This window comes from Eschscholzia californica, unplaced genomic scaffold (genome assembly GCF_041429995.1).
Source record: "Eschscholzia californica isolate CP2 unplaced genomic scaffold, dmEscCali1.0.p SCAF_3, whole genome shotgun sequence".
Taxonomy (NCBI): domain Eukaryota; kingdom Viridiplantae; phylum Streptophyta; class Magnoliopsida; order Ranunculales; family Papaveraceae; genus Eschscholzia; species Eschscholzia californica.
Window position 1 is genome coordinate 59602341 of NW_028238420.1, and position 18563 is coordinate 59620903.

General features: G+C 36.2%; 3 protein-coding genes across 3 annotated transcripts; all 3 read left to right on the forward strand.

Moving 5' to 3' along the window:
* Window positions 1-3590: 3590 nt before the first annotated feature.
* On the forward strand, window positions 3591-5039 carry LOC147552604 (expansin-A7-like). The gene is made up of 3 exons (XM_086667674.1): window positions 3591-3830; window positions 3954-4269; window positions 4370-5039. Exons 1-3 carry the CDS (start codon window positions 3653-3655, stop codon window positions 4680-4682), a joined length of 807 nt encoding a protein of 268 aa, XP_086523800.1. The 5' UTR covers window positions 3591-3652; the 3' UTR covers window positions 4683-5039.
* Window positions 5040-5847: 808 nt separating this feature from the next.
* On the forward strand, window positions 5848-7066 carry LOC147552605 (uncharacterized). The gene has a single exon (XM_086669674.1). The coding sequence runs from the start codon at window positions 5933-5935 to the stop codon at window positions 6836-6838; it is 906 nt and encodes a 301-aa protein (XP_086525800.1). The 5' UTR covers window positions 5848-5932; the 3' UTR covers window positions 6839-7066.
* Window positions 7067-10539: 3473 nt separating this feature from the next.
* Window positions 10540-14971, forward strand: LOC147552606 (B-type cell cycle switch protein ccs52A-like). Its single transcript, XM_086668722.1, has 10 exons — window positions 10540-11463; window positions 11551-11673; window positions 11875-11979; window positions 12785-12964; window positions 13104-13166; window positions 13253-13447; window positions 13947-14048; window positions 14137-14199; window positions 14308-14376; window positions 14478-14971. Exons 1-10 carry the CDS (start codon window positions 10870-10872, stop codon window positions 14529-14531), a joined length of 1548 nt encoding a protein of 515 aa, XP_086524848.1. The 5' UTR covers window positions 10540-10869; the 3' UTR covers window positions 14532-14971.
* The last annotated feature ends 3592 nt before the right edge of the window (window positions 14972-18563 follow it).

Consider the following 18563-nt stretch of genomic DNA (forward strand, 5'->3'; position numbering starts at 1 on the left):
AAATTTCGAACCAGATGAGTTTTGAGCTGTCACCACGTACGAATCCTAGCTTCAAGTTTGTCGCACATATTTGTATCTTTTTTCCTTTCTTTGTGTTCTTAACAAAGATTTAAGGTCCGAGATCTGTTAAAAAACATTAAGATTCTGAATAAAAAAGATTTGGTTCAATTTAGTCTGATATGCACATGCATTTATCTTTACATAATATCATTATTATTTACAAATTTAAATGTTTACTTGATTGATTACAGAATTTCAATGTTGACATATTTGCCTCTTCTTCGCGTCGGTAGACCAATATCCAAACATTTCAACAACAAATAACAACCATACCAAAACTAACAGGGAGAAAAAGAAATGGTAAATGAAAGCATAAAATGAAATAACAAAACAATGTCAATAGAACAACTGATTTTAGAGCGATGTAGAGGGTCTAAAATTCCAAGGGTTAGAGGTTTGATGGTCAATGGGTCATCGGTAAGAAATACAATGGGTCAGTTCTCGTCTTGGAGACACCGACTACGTGGCGAAACGACCATGCTAACAAAGAGTACAGAGAAACATCGTGAAACCTCTGAACACCACGGTGGTGTCAGTGAAAGAGACTCCCATGGTTAAATTAGTTATTGTGAACAATGACTAAAAAAGCAGAATGAGGTTAAAAGGAGTCATCGTCGGCGGAAGTCGGCTTGGTAGAGTGGCCCAAACTCTACTCCATGGCGTAAACGTACTTACTATTGGTAGATGCAAGGGAAAAGGTTGACGAGCTCGAACTTTACGCGAGCTTGTGCTCTGCGCCTCTGAGAATGGGGCTTGAAGACTATGCTTTACGCCTCTAGTTATGGGGATCGAAGTTTGTGCTCTACGCATATGAAAATGGAGCTTTAAAGTGGTAGGTCGGAGTTTTGTCCTATGGTGGCGTCGGCTAGAGGCTTCGTCTTATGTGATTGTCGATTAGAAGATTTGTCCACTCAGGTAACTCAGAGATTAGTACCAATGGAGCTTTATATCCTTTACAACGAGTCAATAAATGATGGATTCCACCTCCACTCGTAGACCTCCAGGTTTTCAAAGTAGAAGCACACCCAATTGGCCAAATTGTTGTTCGCATTCCATTATTTCTAATACTTACCGACTTTTTATAAGATTATTTTTTAGTACTCAAAGATAAGAACAGGGGCGGCCCAAGTAGTTGGGAGGCCTAAAGCGAAATATAATTCGGGGCCCTTTTTGTCGTAACAAATGTATTACTATGAAAAACATTACCAAAAAACGTAAAGCTAAACTTATGTACTAAATACGGAGTGCATGCGGTTTCCATAATGATAAGCTAAACATATATCGAAAAGATTCTTCTTACAAATTACTAATGATGCGTTCATAACCCAAAACCAACCCATTTAATCTCTCTTCTGATATAGTGGAGCGGAGGTAAGACTTTATCACCACTTACGATTCTACTTTAGAATATAAATTCGTTTTAAATATAAATAACATAAAATATATATACTCAAAAAATCTAAGGGTCAAAATAAAGATAATCGGTACCAAAATAATAAAAATAAGAGAGTACATGTACCTGCAAACTATTGTTAAAGACTTATGATTTATAGAAAATTGTTAGAGATAGAGAATAATAACAAGGGCGCGGCTGAAGGCTCCCCTCGAAAATGTTGTAGGCCTCCGGATTACAAACAAATTGTGAGAGATCTCCTGTACAATCCGGAAGCCTACAACATTTTCGTCGGGAGAAGGAGCCTTCACAGTAAAAAAAAATTAGAAGGTAAACAAAGCACCATAAAATTCTAGAGAGATCTCCGGATTACAAACAAATTGTGAGAGATCTCCTGTACCTAAATAGTTTCCGGGGTGTGAAATTTTAAAGGGAAATATGCAAAATTTTCAAAATTTTCCGGGAAAACATATTTTATGGGGAATATTTTCTAACTTCTACAACTCATGTATTCGCCACCTCGTCGTCTTCACCGGCCGGCGAATTTCCGGGCGGCGACCTTCAACCATAAAAAAATTAATTAATTTTTTTCCTCTCTCCTCTCCTTCTCTAAAAAAAAGGTAAAATATTTTTTTTTTCTTCTCCTCTCTCTCTAGATCAGATCTAGAGAGAGTGGAGACCCCATTAAAGGTCCGAGCAGACCTTTAATGGTGCTTCCACTCTCTCTAGATCTAGATCTAATCTAGAGAGAGAAGAAAAAAAAATTTACCTTTTTTTTAGAGAGAAGAGAGGAATTTTTTTTATGTTTGAAGGTCGCCGGCACGAAATTGGCTGGCCGGCGACCTTCGCCTGTGAAGATAATGAGGTGGCCAATACATGAGGTGGCAGAGAGAGAAGTGAGGTGGAGAGAGAGAGAATAGGTGAGGTGGAGGGAAGTGAGGTGGAGGTTTTTATTTCCTTATAACAATTTACAAAATAAAATTGACCAAGTCTTCACACCCCGAAAACTATTTTGCTTTCCCCAAAACGCTGGCTTAAAAAAAATTCATTTTCAAACCTTCCTGTTTCTATTTTATTTTTATTTATAATATCTCACACTTATTATGTCACCTGAGTTTAAATTCTTAAATCAGGAGACATAGAAAAAAATATATCTCCGTCTTTTTTCAATCTTAAATCAGTAAGAGATTCAATTACGAATCATTTATTCTTAATAATTGACATTACAGGTTAGAAATAAGAACGATACCAAAATATTGTCTTCTTAGTTTTTGTAACTTGATGATTCAGTTACTCGAGAAGACTTGTCTTTGAATCTATATACAGAAAACCATCAATAGTATACCGGCATAATTTAGTTTGATTGATTCTACTCCTACCATAAGAGCATCTCCAATGCAACACCCAAAAATCTATAAAAATTCTAAGTTTTAAGTGTGGAAAGTAAGTTTCTGAATTATTTCTTCTTTACTTGGTCATTTAGAGATACTCTATTTAAAAAAAATTCTCAAATGCAGCACTCGAGAAAAATTTAAAAACTTATATTCCAACTATAAAATTTACTGAATTACTTAAGTGACACTTAAAATAAAGTTTCTCCGCATTTTCTAAAAGTAAATAGTTCCCGCATGAAAAGAACTTGGCACTTGACTCATATAAGTACGTGATTAGTCATCCTCCATTCACTGCCGTTTTCAATTAAAAAAATAAAGTCCACTGCCGTACCAATAGAACTAGGTCTGCATTATAGTTGTGCCCACGTCTTTCTTAATCTATTTTTTTAAAGATAATTGTCAATTCTTGATTTAAATAAAAGAGAAAATTAGGGTTATATTGCATAAGGTCATAAGTCGCACAATTGGCGCCACTACTTGATGCGGCATGACCTCTTGGATTGTGGCTTGTCTAGATTGTCTTAAATTAAAATAAGAAAAAGACTATACGGGTCAGGATCTTTAAGACTATAATAACGTAATCTTGTCTTTTCGGTTGAAATATAATATAATCTTGTTGTTCCTTCACTTTTATTGACTAAAGGAAGTTCCGACTCTACGTGCTTGTCACTAATTTAAGGTCCTTTCTCTTATAATTTCGTATTATGAATGCTCTATATAAACCCCAATTCTCCAAGTGTATTGACATATAATCAGATTTTCCTTTACCTAAACCAAGAGTCTTGAACAAAAGTTCTCAAGTAAAATGGCTTTTTCCTTCGGCTCACATTCGAACTTGATCATCTCCTTTTTCATCTTGAGCTTTATGTTAATGATGATTTTCGAGGCTTCCGTTGTTGAAGCAACCACTTATTTTAAACCGAGCCCATGGAAACTTGCTCATGCTACATTCTATGGCGATGAAACTGCGTCAGAAACTATGGGTACGTCTATATAATTAAATGTGTGATCTTATTAATGAAATTCTCAAATTTAGAATGGGAAAAACATTCCCTAAATGTATGGGAAATGATAAATATATATTTTTTTTTTTGGTCAATTTATAGGAGGAGCTTGTGGTTATGGAAACTTGTTTAATAGTGGTTATGGGACTCAAACGGCAGCTTTGAGCACAACATTATTCAACAATGGATATTCATGTGGTTCTTGTTTCCAAATCAAGTGTGTTAATTCTAAGTGGTGCTATAAAGGCTACCCATTAACAACTGTTACTGCTACAAACCTTTGCCCACCTAATTGGGCCCAAGCTAGTGATAATGGAGGTTGGTGCAACCCTCCTAGGACCCATTTCGATATGGCAAAGCCCGCTTTCATGAAAATTGCACAATGGAAAGCCGGTATTGTTCCTGTCGCATATCGCAGGTAAAGTACATATTCTAGTCCTAAACGTTGCACGAAATCGTCGTATCTTGGACATTTTTTATTGCTATAATTAACTAACATTTATTTTAACATATTGTAGAGTTCCATGTGTGAAGAAGGGCGGAATTCGGTTTGCTTTCCAAGGGAACGCTTACTGGTTACTAGTTTACGTAATGAACGTTGGAGGGGCGGGAGACATATCAAGTTTATCGGTGAAGGGAAGCAAAACAGGTTGGTTAAGTATGAGCCATAATTGGGGTGCATCATACCAGGCATTTGCAACATTAGGAGGACAATCTCTTTCCTTCAAGATCACTTCCTATACGACTAAGGAAACTATAATAGCATATAATGTTGCTCCTTCAAACTGGAACGTCGGTTTAACGTACTCAGCTTATGTGAATTTCCATTGATTCGAAGACTGAAGAATGATATATGAACTCACCAGTTATCCCATTGAAAAGACAACTTATGTTAGCATCTTAAGCTCCCTTAATTTTTTTCAGTGGAGGCTAGCATCTAAAATAGTTCTGCTAAATAAGACCTTAATAAGGGCAATGTTGTAGTTTTTTCTTTTCTTTCTAATAGATCCACAACCCTGATAGTGAGGTTGATGAGAGTTTTCCCAAGAGCTGCTGTAAAATGTAGATGTTTTTATTATTCGAAACCATGTTTAAAAACGAGTACATGGGAAGTATACGGTATACCCTGTGCCCAAACCCTTATTTGTTGTGCAACATACTTAAAAGGGAATGAAACACCCCTTTTTTTCACCCATTCGTCTTTGCTACTACCGCCGCCATTTGTCTTTGTTTTTTGCCAAATCGATCTCTTCCATAAATTTTTTGACCAATTCTTATACATTAGTTCCTGACCTTCTTCGTCAAGTCTACAAATTAAATTGAATGAATATGAAACCTTCAACCGATAAAAGGAAGTATTCAACTAAAAGTCCATTTACATGATGGTTTTAAAAATTATTTCTAACTAGGTTTTCTTGAATTACTTCGAAAGTAAACGTAATAATTTTAGATAATTTTAGACAATTGTCAGTCTAAATAATGTGGCGAAAACATAAAAAAACAGAGAGAAAACATAGGGCAAAAGAAGAGACAATATAAAAGGTAAAAGAACAAGTGCAGAATTGTTATGAAAAAAATTGGAAGTTATTTCTGTTACATTATGGGCTCTTTCTAAAACAATGCTCTTTAGTTAATGACATACATGATCCCCTCCTATAAACTAAAACGTTGCTTTCTTTTTGCCCTAAATCCTTTTTTTCCTTATGCACGCCGGTTCTTGCTATTCATTGTTTGTTTCTTTAAAGAGAGTTTTCATCATTTCCTTGTGCTACAACCCTAATCATTCTTTACCCACCCAAAAAAACCCATTAACACAAACTTGACCCCTCAATTTCAATAATGCAATAACAAGTCCTAAAATCAAGGGTGCAAAATTTTGCTTCTCTTCTAATTGGATCATCCAATGGTTCTCATTGAAGTGATGGTTGACCATTTCATACCCAAGGGAAAACTTTTGGGTACACAAATTAGAAAAAGGAAAAAAAAAAAGGGGAGACCAAAGATGTTACTAAGAAATCAAACTGCACAAGGAAAGAGAAGCTAAGAGAACCAAAACTTGGAGTATTTCTAATTCCATTAGAATGATCATAAGGTCTTTTCTCTCCCTCATTCTTACTATCAATGTACTCATGTTTCTTATTTGGTTCTCGGAAAAATTCGTCGATGCTCACGAAATAAAAGATGCTCGTCTTCTCGACCTTGCCCTTGGAGATTTCGCTTTACGTTCTTTCTCAAGTCTACGCAAGACGGGATTTGTGTACTCCTTACATTTACCGGCTCATCTCTTTGGCGTTCAAGCCGATATGGTAAGATTTAGGTGTGGAAGTTTAAGAAGGTATGGTGCTAATGTTAAAGAATTTCATATAAGAAATGGAATTACTATTCATCCTTCTTTGAAAAGAGTAGTACTAGTTAGACAAGATTTAGGTCTAAAGATGTCTTATATTTACTATAAGAGTTACAATATCTCTGGTTATCAACTTGTTTCTCCTGTTCTTGGGCTTCTTGCTTATGATCCAGCAAATTTAAATTCTACAAATAAGTTAGCCCATGAGGTTGAAATTTTGGCCCAAAGAAAGCCAATTACAATTGATTTCTCCAATGTTACAAGATTTTTAATGACTCCTAAAGGCACTAGGCATTTTTGTGCTAGTTTTGGTGATGAAGGAAAGGTATCTATATATGATCAAATATCGTCGAATATTTGTTTATCGATGACTCTCGGGCACTTTGGATTGGTTATCGGTACGACAACGCTGGTAACCTCCGGTACGACAACGCCGGTAACCTCTTCAAAGTCAGGTAAGTTGAGTGAGTGGAAAATCATAATTGGAAGTTCAATAGGAGGTGCATTAGGCGTTTTTCTATTTGGTTTGTTGCTTATTGCTCTGTTTGTTAAGGTGAAGAAAAGGTCGTGTCAAGTGATTAAGATTGATCGAAAAGCTTACGAACAAGAAGCATTGCAAATATCCATGGTTGGGCACTAATTTATCGCTACCCCAAGTGACAACAAGTTAGTTTGTTTATTTGTTTGATATGAAATCTAATGTGTAATCTAAGTGGGTTAATTAGAATCAGACAGTTTATTGTTTCTTTTCAGTTCTAATTCAGTGCTGTTCATATTTAAAGGGATTAGATTGGAAAAGAAAAACCCTAGTTAAGTCTTTAACACGAGCAGTGTCTTGGAGTTGATGATATGAATGGTTTTCATGAAATTCGAACAATTTTATGGTTCTTCTTACTATTTAAAATCTGTCAATAGTTCATTTCATGGTGATTGGTAAAAATCTTCGAAAGAAAAACTCCCCAACATTAGTGTAGTTCTTATGACATTATTAAATTACAGTCTAGTTGAGTAATATTTTTAATACTGTCTGCAATGGTCATTACAAAGGCATTAATACATCGATACGATGTGATAAGCACGATAACTGTCAAATTACTACTGACAGTAAATGACCTAAAGTCGACGAAATAAAATGATCTATAAAAGATAATATGAGAGTGAAGTCATAATTCATTAAGTAAGAATGTTGTCATCTCAACAAAAAAAAAAAACAGTAGGAATGTTGTCTCTTCAACAAAAAAAAAGTATGAATGTTGTCCTTTTATTTATTTTTCAGAACTTGGAGGGTGCTATTAGGAGACCCATTCTGGATAAGAAGAATATCAACTTTCCTTCATTTCATTTTTCTCCATTTCCTTTCTCTACAACTATAATTTACGACCACACTGAAATCAGTGAGTCACCCTGACTAACTTTCCTGAAAAAATAGTGGAGAGAGAGAGAGGATGATCTAGAATTTTTTAGGTCATGAATTTTCATAACAAGCAATGCTTATATTATATATTTTATATTTGGTTTCTAGTACTCCACCAAATCGAAGCATGTGTGAATAAAAAATAATTGTACTTCTTGTTACACTCCTAAGTCTCTATATTATACGTACTTTAAGATTTGTTGATCTTTTGGGAAAAAGTTGCAAGTAGAGTAGGAGTTTGCAAGAATAAAGTAAACAGTGATATATAAAGAGAGGTTCCGAAAATATTTCCACATTATCTTTATTCACATGTTACTTTATCAAGTTTTATTTTATCTATGGATGGTTAGACAAGTACAGAGTAAACAATTTCATCAAAAAAAAAAGTACAGAGTAAACACAAAATAACAAAAATACTCGTGTTTTGCCTTGTGATTTGTGGAGAGAGAGATCTCTTTGTGTTGTTTGGATTTCTACCCCTTGTAAAAAAAACACACAAAAAAAAAATTGATGTTTGACTGTTGTTAAGAAAAACTTACTATAAATTTTAGTGGTAGTAAAGACTTGTAACACTTCTTCATCAAAAAAAAAAAAGACTTCGTAACACTCATTAGTGTGAGATCAACAACCAAATAAAAAGCTTACTGTAACTAATTTTGGAACATTATTATTTGTGTGGTCGCTTTGGAGCATAAGGAAAAGTTTTCGGGACATAAGGACTAAGTCAATCAGGATTGACCTCGAGAGCATTTTTCTTTTGCCCCATAAATTTACTTGATTAAACTCCTCTCTCGAATCTTCATCTTCTCTCTCTTCCTCTTTCTCATGTTGCTCTCTATTCCATTGTCTCTCACCATATCGTTCTCTCTCTCTCTCTCTCAATCTCTCTTTTGATTCCTCCACTCTCTCTCTCTCTCTCTCTCTCTCGATCTTTCACTCTTTCTTTCTCAATCTCTCGTTGTTTCTCTCTCGATCTTTATCTCCCTCTTCTTCTCTCATACAAAGACCGCAATAGAGTGAGTGAGTGAGAGAAATAATCTACAGAGAGATATATATCTACAACGAGTGAGATGAGATAGATCTACAACGAAAGAGATAGTGATCTAGAGAGAGCGACACAGAGATAAACAATGAGAGCGAGGGATAGATAGTGAGAGAGAGAGATAAAGAAATAGTGAAGGAGTGAAAGAATGAGAGAGATGATGAAGATTAGGGGGCAAAGTTCAATAAAGTAATTTTGGCTAAAAAATGTCTCAAAAGTCAATCTTGATTGACTAAATCTTTATGTCCCGGAGATTATTTTTTATGCCCCAAAGCCCCCATCACTATTTAAGGGTTAATTTCATATAGCCACCAACATATGACCAACACACGTATTTGACCCTTAAGATTTGACTAGCTTCAATTTCGATTTCTTATTTTAATGGCCAGCGCTTTGGGGAAAGCTAAATAGTTTCCGGGGTGTGAAGACTTGGTCAAAAATTGGTCAATTTTGTTTGACAATTTTACTTAGGGGGAAAGCAAAATACTTCTCCACCTCACCTCACTCTCTCTCCACCTCACCTCTATCTTCTCCGATTAGGTCGCCGGCCGGAAAATTTGCCGGCCGACGACCATTAAAAAAAAACATTTTTTTCATTTTTTTTCACTCTCTCTATCTCTCTCTCAAGAAACTCCGGCGAAGGGGTTTCCCTTCGCCGGAGTTCCGGTCTGTTCTTCAACAGGCCAGATCGGTCTGTTGAAGTACAGACCAGTTCCGGTCTGTTCTTCAACAGACCGGGACTCCGGCGAAGGGAAACCCCTTCGCCGGAGTTTCTAGAGAGAGAGAGTGAATTTTTTTTTTTCTTCATGGTCGCCGGTCGGAAAATTTTCCGGCCGGCGACCAAATCCGAGAAGACAAAGAGGTGAGGTGGAGAGAGAGTGAGGTGAGGTGGAGATAGAGTGAGGTGAGGTGGAGAGAGAGTGAGGTGAAGTGGAGATAGATTGAGGTGAGGTGGAGAGAGAGTGAGGTGAAGTGGAGTGTTTTTTTTTATTTCCCCTTAAAATTTATTTCCTCGGAAAATCTCTAAAATTCTACATATTCCCTTTAAAATTTCACACCCCGGAAACTATTTAGCTTTCCCCAAAGCGCTGGCCATTTTAATTAATAAAGAGTTGATTTTAGATGAGGTCTTGAGGAGATATTGGAGAGAGAAAGAAAGGAGGATGAAAAATATAGAAAATATTTTCGTAAAGGTTATGATGGTTATGGCAAATCTTTATTCATGAATTTGATTATTTACAAAGGAAATTATTTCTAGTTAAACAGTAAACTAGGTAAATTTTTTATCTCTATATGAGTTCACAGTGGCATGAAAAGAAATGACAACTACTGTAGTCTATTACTTTTTGGTGTAGTGGTTGGAAATTATCCTCTTCGCAGTCCGGAGGTTAACCCCTCAAGATGGCTTTTAGGGACATATATATGTTTTTAGGACTTAAATCAGACAGTTATAGATGACTTTTTTAGTCTATTTTCAAAAAAAGAATAACACTATGTATAACTTGAGCCTCTTGTGTCCAACTCTTTGTTGTTTTTTTTGTTTCTTTTTGATGTCTGATTTCTTAAACATTGTGTGTTCTTATGGCATTGTGAATACATTTTCTTCGATATATCTTCATTCACGTACTTATACGAAAACCAAAGTACAATCTTTCTTAACATACAGTTTACAAGAAGAGGGTGAAATTGAAACTGACCAATTAATTGTAGGATCTCAATATTGAAGCTTCTTAAATGTTAGAGTAGGTAACATATTGAGAGATGAAGAGGTTGAAACTCACTTACCCAAATTGAGAGAAAGGCCAAACGGACGAGGCCCATTGGATGGGCCCATGTTGTTTTTCAAACGAGTTGTGATATTTGGAAACGAACCGGGAAAAAAACCGGGGAGTTTGTCGACTGAAAAATACTACTAGCAGCTAGCTGAAAGGAAAATTACAGTTATGACAAAATAATTTTCTCCCGGGAAAATAAACGTTTCCTTCCTTAATACTCTTAGTTACTAACTTTTAACAGTCTTTCTAAATTCTCAATTTTCCACAAACATACGAGTAGAGAGAGAGAGAGAGAGAGATGATCTTCTTTCTCTCTCCTCTCTGTCTTACTCGATTCAATCTCTAGGGTTTCCATTATTTCTATTCCCAAATTCTCACTCATCAATCAATTTGACCAACTATAAGACTTATAAATCCATTAGATCCAATCTAAGCTAACAATGGCTGATCCTTCTACTCCTTCAATTGATTCTTCCTCAATTAGAAGACCTTTTCCTTCTTCTTCTTCGATGTTGAATCTTCCATCAAACATATCGAGAAATTCTCTCTCTCTAGAAACCCCTTCTTCTTCTTCTTCTTCTTCTCATATAGATCGAATGGTAGGTATAGGTTATAATCCTTCTCCGTCTAGAACTATATACAGTGACCGATTTATTCCTAGTAGATCTGGTTCCAATTTTGCTCTTTTTGACATTTCTCCTCCTCCTCCATCAAATTATTCATCATCATCATCATCAGATGGTCGTGGTGGTGGTGGTGAAGATGGTTCTGGTGCTTATTCAACTTTACTGAGGACAGCTCTTTTTGGACCTGATTCTGGAGTTATTTCACCATTAACGCCTGAAAAGCATTCTTCATTATTAGATGGTCGAACTACTTCATTGACTCCTCCAAGTAGAAATATATTTAGGTATAAGACAGAAACTAGGCGATCAATGTATTCTCTCTCTCCTTTTGGTTTTGATGACGAATTACCTGGTGTAATTCCAACTCCACCTAAAGCACCTAGAAAAGTTCCTAGATCACCTTATAAGGTACAATTTTGATTCATTTTAGGTTCTATTTTATTGAATTTTGAACAAGTTTTGATTTTTAAATGTGGGTTTTTTTTTGTGTTTTAGGTATTGGATGCCCCTGCATTACAAGATGATTTTTATCTAAATCTTGTGGATTGGTCTTCCAATAATGTGTTGGCTGTGGGGTTGGGTAATTGTGTTTATCTATGGAATGCTTGCAGTAGTAAGGTAATTTGTTGGAATTTTTTCGGTTTTTGTGATTGCAGGTTCGATAATTATTCCTGTGTATGATGAATTCGCGATCGAATCCCAAGTTCGCGATTTGATGTTGTGGCGAAGATTCTGTATTGTTCTTTTTCTGTTTCCTGTGTCAGATCTTGTGTTTTCTTTTCTGGATGATTGAACTTTTCATTGATTTCTTATATGTAGGTGACTAAGTTATGTGATTTAGGAGTGGATGACAGTGTCTGTTCGGTTGGATGGGCGCAACGTGGGACACACATTGCTGTCGGAACTAACAATGGCAAAGTGCAGGTAAGATATTGTTTTAAATTGAATGCGATTTCTGGGTTTAGATTATGCAAGTAATATAGGAGCTTGCATGTTCCTTGATGGGGAAACTTATAGCCTAATAGTATATAGCCGAAGATGAACTATGGTGGTGGTGAGAAGAGTGACTTATTTGCTAAAGAACCCTAGAGAAAGTGTTAGACTAACTTGTGAGGTGTTCATGGAGAATAACATCCTAATTTAGTTAGTAACTACATCAAATCATCAAGGATCGTAGAATGGAAGGCTGAGAATCCGGGCTACTTCAGGTTTGTTAAGGAGAAGCAATGTGGGAGAGTTTTGATCTCCTGAGCTCTTGGTGGGTGCAGGTTTGAATTGATTAGGAACATGATTTTGTTATAACCCATTCACCTGATCGATGCAGGTTTAGCTTTCCTTAGAAACCCTGCGTCTCTTTTCTCTCCAATTTTTACTAGTAATAACAAAGAGTGATAGCCTAAGAAGATCAAATTGCCACATAGAGCATGACTTTTTAGCTCCTGGCAGCTCGACTTCAATACGGATTAGTAGAAATTCCATCTGCGAATCATTGAGGAAGGGATGTGCAGCCTAATCTCTTACCAAAATCTCTACATAATTGATGCTGATCATAAGGTGCGGTTGAAAGTAGACCAAAAGCAAGAACAAACTGATCTATATAGGCTACAGCTCTTTATGTTTTATTGCATAATGATATCTAACTTGAAGCACTTGAATTGCACTTTCATAAAAAAATTTGCATGTATGTGATGTTCAGCTACTTTAACTAGTTAGTTTGAACCGTCTATAGATTTGGGATGCATCTCGGTGTAGGAGGATAAGAACAATGGAGGGGCACAGATTACGTGTTGGGGCTCTTGCCTGGAGCTCATCCGTGTTGTCTTCAGGAAGTAGGGACAAGTCTATTCTTCAAAGAGACATTCGTGCCCAGGAAGATTCTGTTAGTAAACTAACTGGACACAAGTCAGAGGTGAGAGCTTAATACAAGTTGTAGGACCTCGTATAGATTTCTGGCTACACTGGTTTTTCGACCTTCAAATCCAATTTAAGTAAAGCTTGGCTAAAAAGATTATTGCTGCTTCTCTTATAATATCAACTATTGGTTTTAGGTTTGCGGACTAAAGTGGTCTTATGATAATCGTGAGCTAGCATCAGGTGGAAATGATAACAAAGTGAGTGGGTCTAGTTTTTCTATATTGAAGGGGTTACGTTCTTGCATATAATGTACTAACTTTATGTTGATTTCATTTATATGAAGCTTTTTGTATGGAATCAACGTTCAACACAACCAGTGCTAAAATACTGCGAGCACACGGCAGCTGTGAAAGCAATTGCTTGGTCCCCACATTTGCATGGGCTTCTTGCATCTGGTGGTGGCACGGCTGACCGATGCATTCGTTTCTGGAACACAACCACTAATTCACACTTAAGCTGCATGGACACTGGAAGTCAGGTGATCGTCGACTCACTCCTTAACAAATTTATATTTGGTTATACATCTTAGAACATCACGTTATTAAACTTGAATTGGACTGATATATGTTAGGACCAAAATATGAACTCGAATTTGGGCTGTATTCTGCAATAAAATTTGAGTCTACAGATGGAAATGCATGAATTACTTTTCTTAGTAATGTATGCATGATACCCAGTATTATGTTAGATAACCTTAAAAGATTACGATTTCAAGGTAAAGTAGATATGAATCCCTGTACTATTTTTTATTTGATTTTAAGTCACCCCGTTGCCAAATTTGTGTGGAATAACGACAAATCAGGGTTATTCCTTTATATTCCTGCACTTAAAAAGAGAGTAGAAAAGGCATAACTTGGAACATAAATATTCACGAAAAAATCAAGCGGAGCACAAGTAACATGTTTCTGTGAATCGCTTCTCATGTTTTTTTGGATAATAGCTGTTTAGTACTTTGCTCACTGTGAACTTTGAAACAGGTATGCAATCTTGTGTGGTCTAAAAATGTTAATGAACTTGTTAGCACCCATGGATATTCGCAAAATCAGATAATTGTTTGGAGATATCCTACCATGACGAAGGTAAGTTAGTTATCTGTTATATATATGTCCACGACCTGCGAAATTCTCGAATTAACCGATTTGTTTTACGATTTTTTTGCCAATATAGTTGTCAACCCTCACTGGGCATACATACAGAGTTCTTTATCTTGCCATCTCACCTGACGGGCAGGTACTGCACACTTTTTTCGTCGACCTTCTGTGACTCGATATGTCTTTCCTTCCCTCTTTTTTTGTTGGCGAACTTTTATCTCAAATTGAACAATTCCTTTTCCTTCAGACAATTGTAACAGGAGCAGGCGATGAAACACTTCGGTTTTGGAATGTGTTTCCATCTCCTAAGTCCCAAGTAAGTACTATGTGGATCATGTCTTTCATTGTTCAATGCCATTCTATAGTATCTATTGTAAAAGAGATGAATAAGGACTCATTGTGGAAAATATATTTCAGAACTCTGATAGCGATATTGGTGCATCATCTCTTGGGAGAACTCAAATCCGCTAAAAGCAAATGGGGCTAGGCAGGTATTCCCCTGCTTCAGGCGCTGTTGGCCCCTAGAGACTTAGGTTGAATAAATCTGGTAGCGGACTAGGAATTTTCTCGGACACCCTAGGCCTTACGGAAGAATTTTTTTTGCTCACTTTACCACGACAATTTTCTACTTCTAATGCGTAGTTTATACCTCTTCGGGAGCATCTCAAAAGAGAAGACGAAAGAATTGAGAGGCAAGTTATCTCTGTTTTATTTCGAAATGCTCTCCTTTTTGTTTCGATAGAGAAATATATAGATGTATAGTGGGAAAATGTTGGATATTCCAATGCATTAAATGTTTATATCACTACTGGGAGAACCATTCACACGTCCAGACTTATTTATTTTTTAACGAACCAACTCTTATGTAACGAGATCGTTTGCATTAGTAAATAAAGTATCAATTCTTTTGACTCTTGTTTAACATGTTCTATTGAGCTGTTGTTTTTCATGAATTCTTTGGTGTTTAAATACTTCAAAATAAACATAATTTCAGTCTGTAGTTAGATTGGGTAAGTTTGAAGAAATATAATATTTCTTTTATGGGGTATACAAATTTACGAATAAAATTTGATATGGGAAGTGAAAACTCATGGGTATATAATAAAGTTTCCTTCAGTGTTAACATGGGTTCAAAGCTTTTCCAGTATCTATCGTCTATCGGAAGATGATTGTCGTTTCTATTTACACACCTTAGATATTGAGACATCAAAATAGGTAAAATCATCATTTTATAGCATTTCTAGTGCTATTAGTTCTTCTCTGGCCTCTAACTAAAAGATATCAACCAAATTGATTTTGTTTTGCAGGAAAAATATTTCGGTCATCTAAATTTTTTTTGAGTTACTTGTTTTATGGAAAAATGGGCTTTCAGTTCCGACCTAAAACCTCGTCTTAAGAGAAATGAGTTTTTGGTCCAGTAGTATTTCTCCACCAATAATTGGTGGAGAAGAGGGTTGCTTTTGGGCCTCCAACCCATATTTTCCATAAAAATTTCACATTTTTTTGGTGGGAAAAATATCTCGGTCATCTAAATTTTTTTGGCTCTTGTGATGGAGGGTTACGTTTCTTTTTCTTATTTTGGTTGAATCGATGGTAGGTTATTTGTTTTGCGAAAAAATGGGCTTTCAGTCCCAAAGTAAGAAAAAAAAGTCTTCAAAGAAATGAGCTTTTAGTGCAGTAGTATTTCTTCACCAATAATGAGTCGAAAAAGTACACTACTCCGTGTACTATTTTTCTCTTACTATTCATTTTACCCTTTTGTGGGGAAAATGTTTCGGTCACCTAAATTTTTTGCTCTTGCAGTGGAGGGTTACGTTTCTTTTTCTTTTTGGGTTAATTCCGTTTTGGCCCCCAATTGTTGACCAACTCACCGTTTTGGCCCCCAATTGTGTCCGGCAGTTCGTTTTGGCCCCAAAAAATTCCTAAATGGCCCCAAATTTTTTCAACCTCCCAATTCTACCCCCATGGCATTTCTGTAATTATTTTTTTTTTCCTTTTCTTTGTCCACCTCATCTAACAATTGACACATCACTCTGTCCACCTCACCCTTCTTCTCCGGCGAAAGGTTGCCGGCCGGAATAAAAAATTCCGGCCGGCCACCTTTACCAAAATAATTTTTTTTTTTTTTATTTCTCTCTCTTCTTCATCTCCTTCTTTCTCTCTCTTCTTCATCTCCTTCTTTCTCTTTCTTCTTCATCTCTTTCTTTCTCTCTTCTTCTTTCTTTACCTCTCTCTCTCTCTCTAACCCCTCTCTTTCTCTTTCTCCAACCCCTCTCTCTCTCTATCTTTAAAACTCCGGCGAAGGGGCGGAGCCCCTTCGCCGGAGAACCAGACCTTGAAGGTCTGGTTGGAAACCAGACCTTCAAGGTCTGGTGAGAAACCAGATTCGGTCTGGTTTCAAACCAGACCGAGATCTGGTTTCTACAACCAGATCCCGGTCTGGTTTGAAACCAGATCGGAATCTGGTTTCAACTAACCAGATTTCGTTCTGGTTAGTTGAAACCAGATTCCGATCTGGTTTCAAACCAGACCGGGATCTGGTTGTAGAAACCAGATCTCGGTCTGGTTTGAAACCAGACCGGATCTGGTTTCGCACCAGACCTTGAAGGTCTGGTTTCCAACCAGACCTTCAAGGTCTGGTTCTCCGGCGAAGGGGCTCCGCCCCTTCGCCGGAGTTTTAAAGATAGAGAGAGAGGGGTTAGAGAAAGAGAAAGAGAGGGGTTAGAGAGAGAGAGGTAAAGAAAGAAGAAGAGAGAAAGAAAGAGATGAAGAAGAGAGAGAAAGAAGGAGATGAAGAAGAGAGAGAAAGAAGGAGATGAAGAAGAGAGAGAAATAAAAAAAAAAAAAAAATTATTTTGGTAAAGGTGGCCGGCCGGAATTTTTTATTCCGGCCGGCAACCTTTCGCCGGAGAAGAAGGGTGAGGTGGACAGAGTGATGTGTCAATTGTTAGATGAGGTGGACAAAGAAAAGGAAAAAAAAAAATAATTACAGAAATGCCATGGGGGTAGAATTGGGAGGTTGAAAAAATTTGGGGCCATTTAGGAATTTTTTGGGGCCAAAACGAACTGCCGGACACAATTGGGGGCCAAAACGGTGAGTTGGTCAACAATTGGGGGCCAAAACGGAATTAACCCTTTCTTTTTTTGGTCGTATTGGTTGTAGGTTCTTTGTTTTGGGGAAAAATAGGCTTTCAGTTCCAAAGTAAAAAAAAGAGACTTAAAGGAAATGAGTTTTTAGTCCAGTAGTATTTCTTCACCAATATTGGGTCGAAAAAGTACATTACCTGGTGTACTCTTTTTCTCTTACTATTCATTATACCCTTTTGTGGTTTAAACTGTTATTCATATTTGGCTCGTTCCTTTTATCTAGATTTTATGAAGGTAAATACTTTTACAACGCAAAATGTTATCTAGATTACACGAAATGTGCAACCTAAGTATGATAAATGTGTAAAATTTAGGTCTTCCGCCATTTTGTGACTGTTATTTCGAAATTACAATAATTATTTGTTTGCAACATAATTCAAAATATTTTCAACATGTTGAAAGATACAATAAATATTTTCCATTATTCTTTCTTAAATAGTAAATGAGGGAAAAAAAAATTGTTGTTTTTAATTGTTAGTTTTCAGTTATTCAAAATTAATTTTGCTCACAACCTAATGGATAATGTTCAGGGAAAAATAGAATAATAACTTAGAAATGGTGATATACGCGCAAAAGCAAAGCAAAGAGTATAGGATAACATCATTTCCAATGCAACACTCAAACTCTAAATCTTAGAGTGTCAAAAAAGGTTTTTTTTTTAGAGTTTCTCTTTAAAATCCATATCTAATGCAAAACTCAACATGAATATTTGAAATGATGTGTCGAAATTTATTTTAGAGATTCAGATCCTTAAGAGGACACTCCTCTTGAAGATCGTGTCACATAAACAAATTAATTTTTCACACTTGACACATAAAATTTTTAGAGTTATTTTTTTTTATTGAAGATGCTCTAACCCCCTGTTTTTCATCTATTAGGACTAAAGACTTTTGTTAAATATGAAGTTTTATTAAAACAAATCATTTTGCTTAGGAATAAGGACATTTAGATAATTTTAGTAATATTTGCCAACCCACCCTTGAGCCTTGATGATGTCTAGCATTACTTATTTGGCATCACATCTTTCAATTTACTCCTGTCTTGTTTTTGTTTGTGTACTTTAACCTTTTTCTTTTGTTCAGATCTAAAATACAATTATTGTAGATTGATTGTAGGGGCGGTAATTATCAAGCCCAAAACATGGGTGATAATAGGAATCCAGGCCCATTCATGAATATTATTTCAAAAAAAACCCACTCTATGAAAATACCTTATTACCCTCCCTTAATCAAACTAGAGACAATCCTATCCTCCCATACTTTCCCGCCCAAAGAGATTCAAATCCATCCCATCAAGTCAGGTGGGTTAATAACCCAAGACCCAAAATTACTCCTTCATTAAGCAGCCGAAAAACCC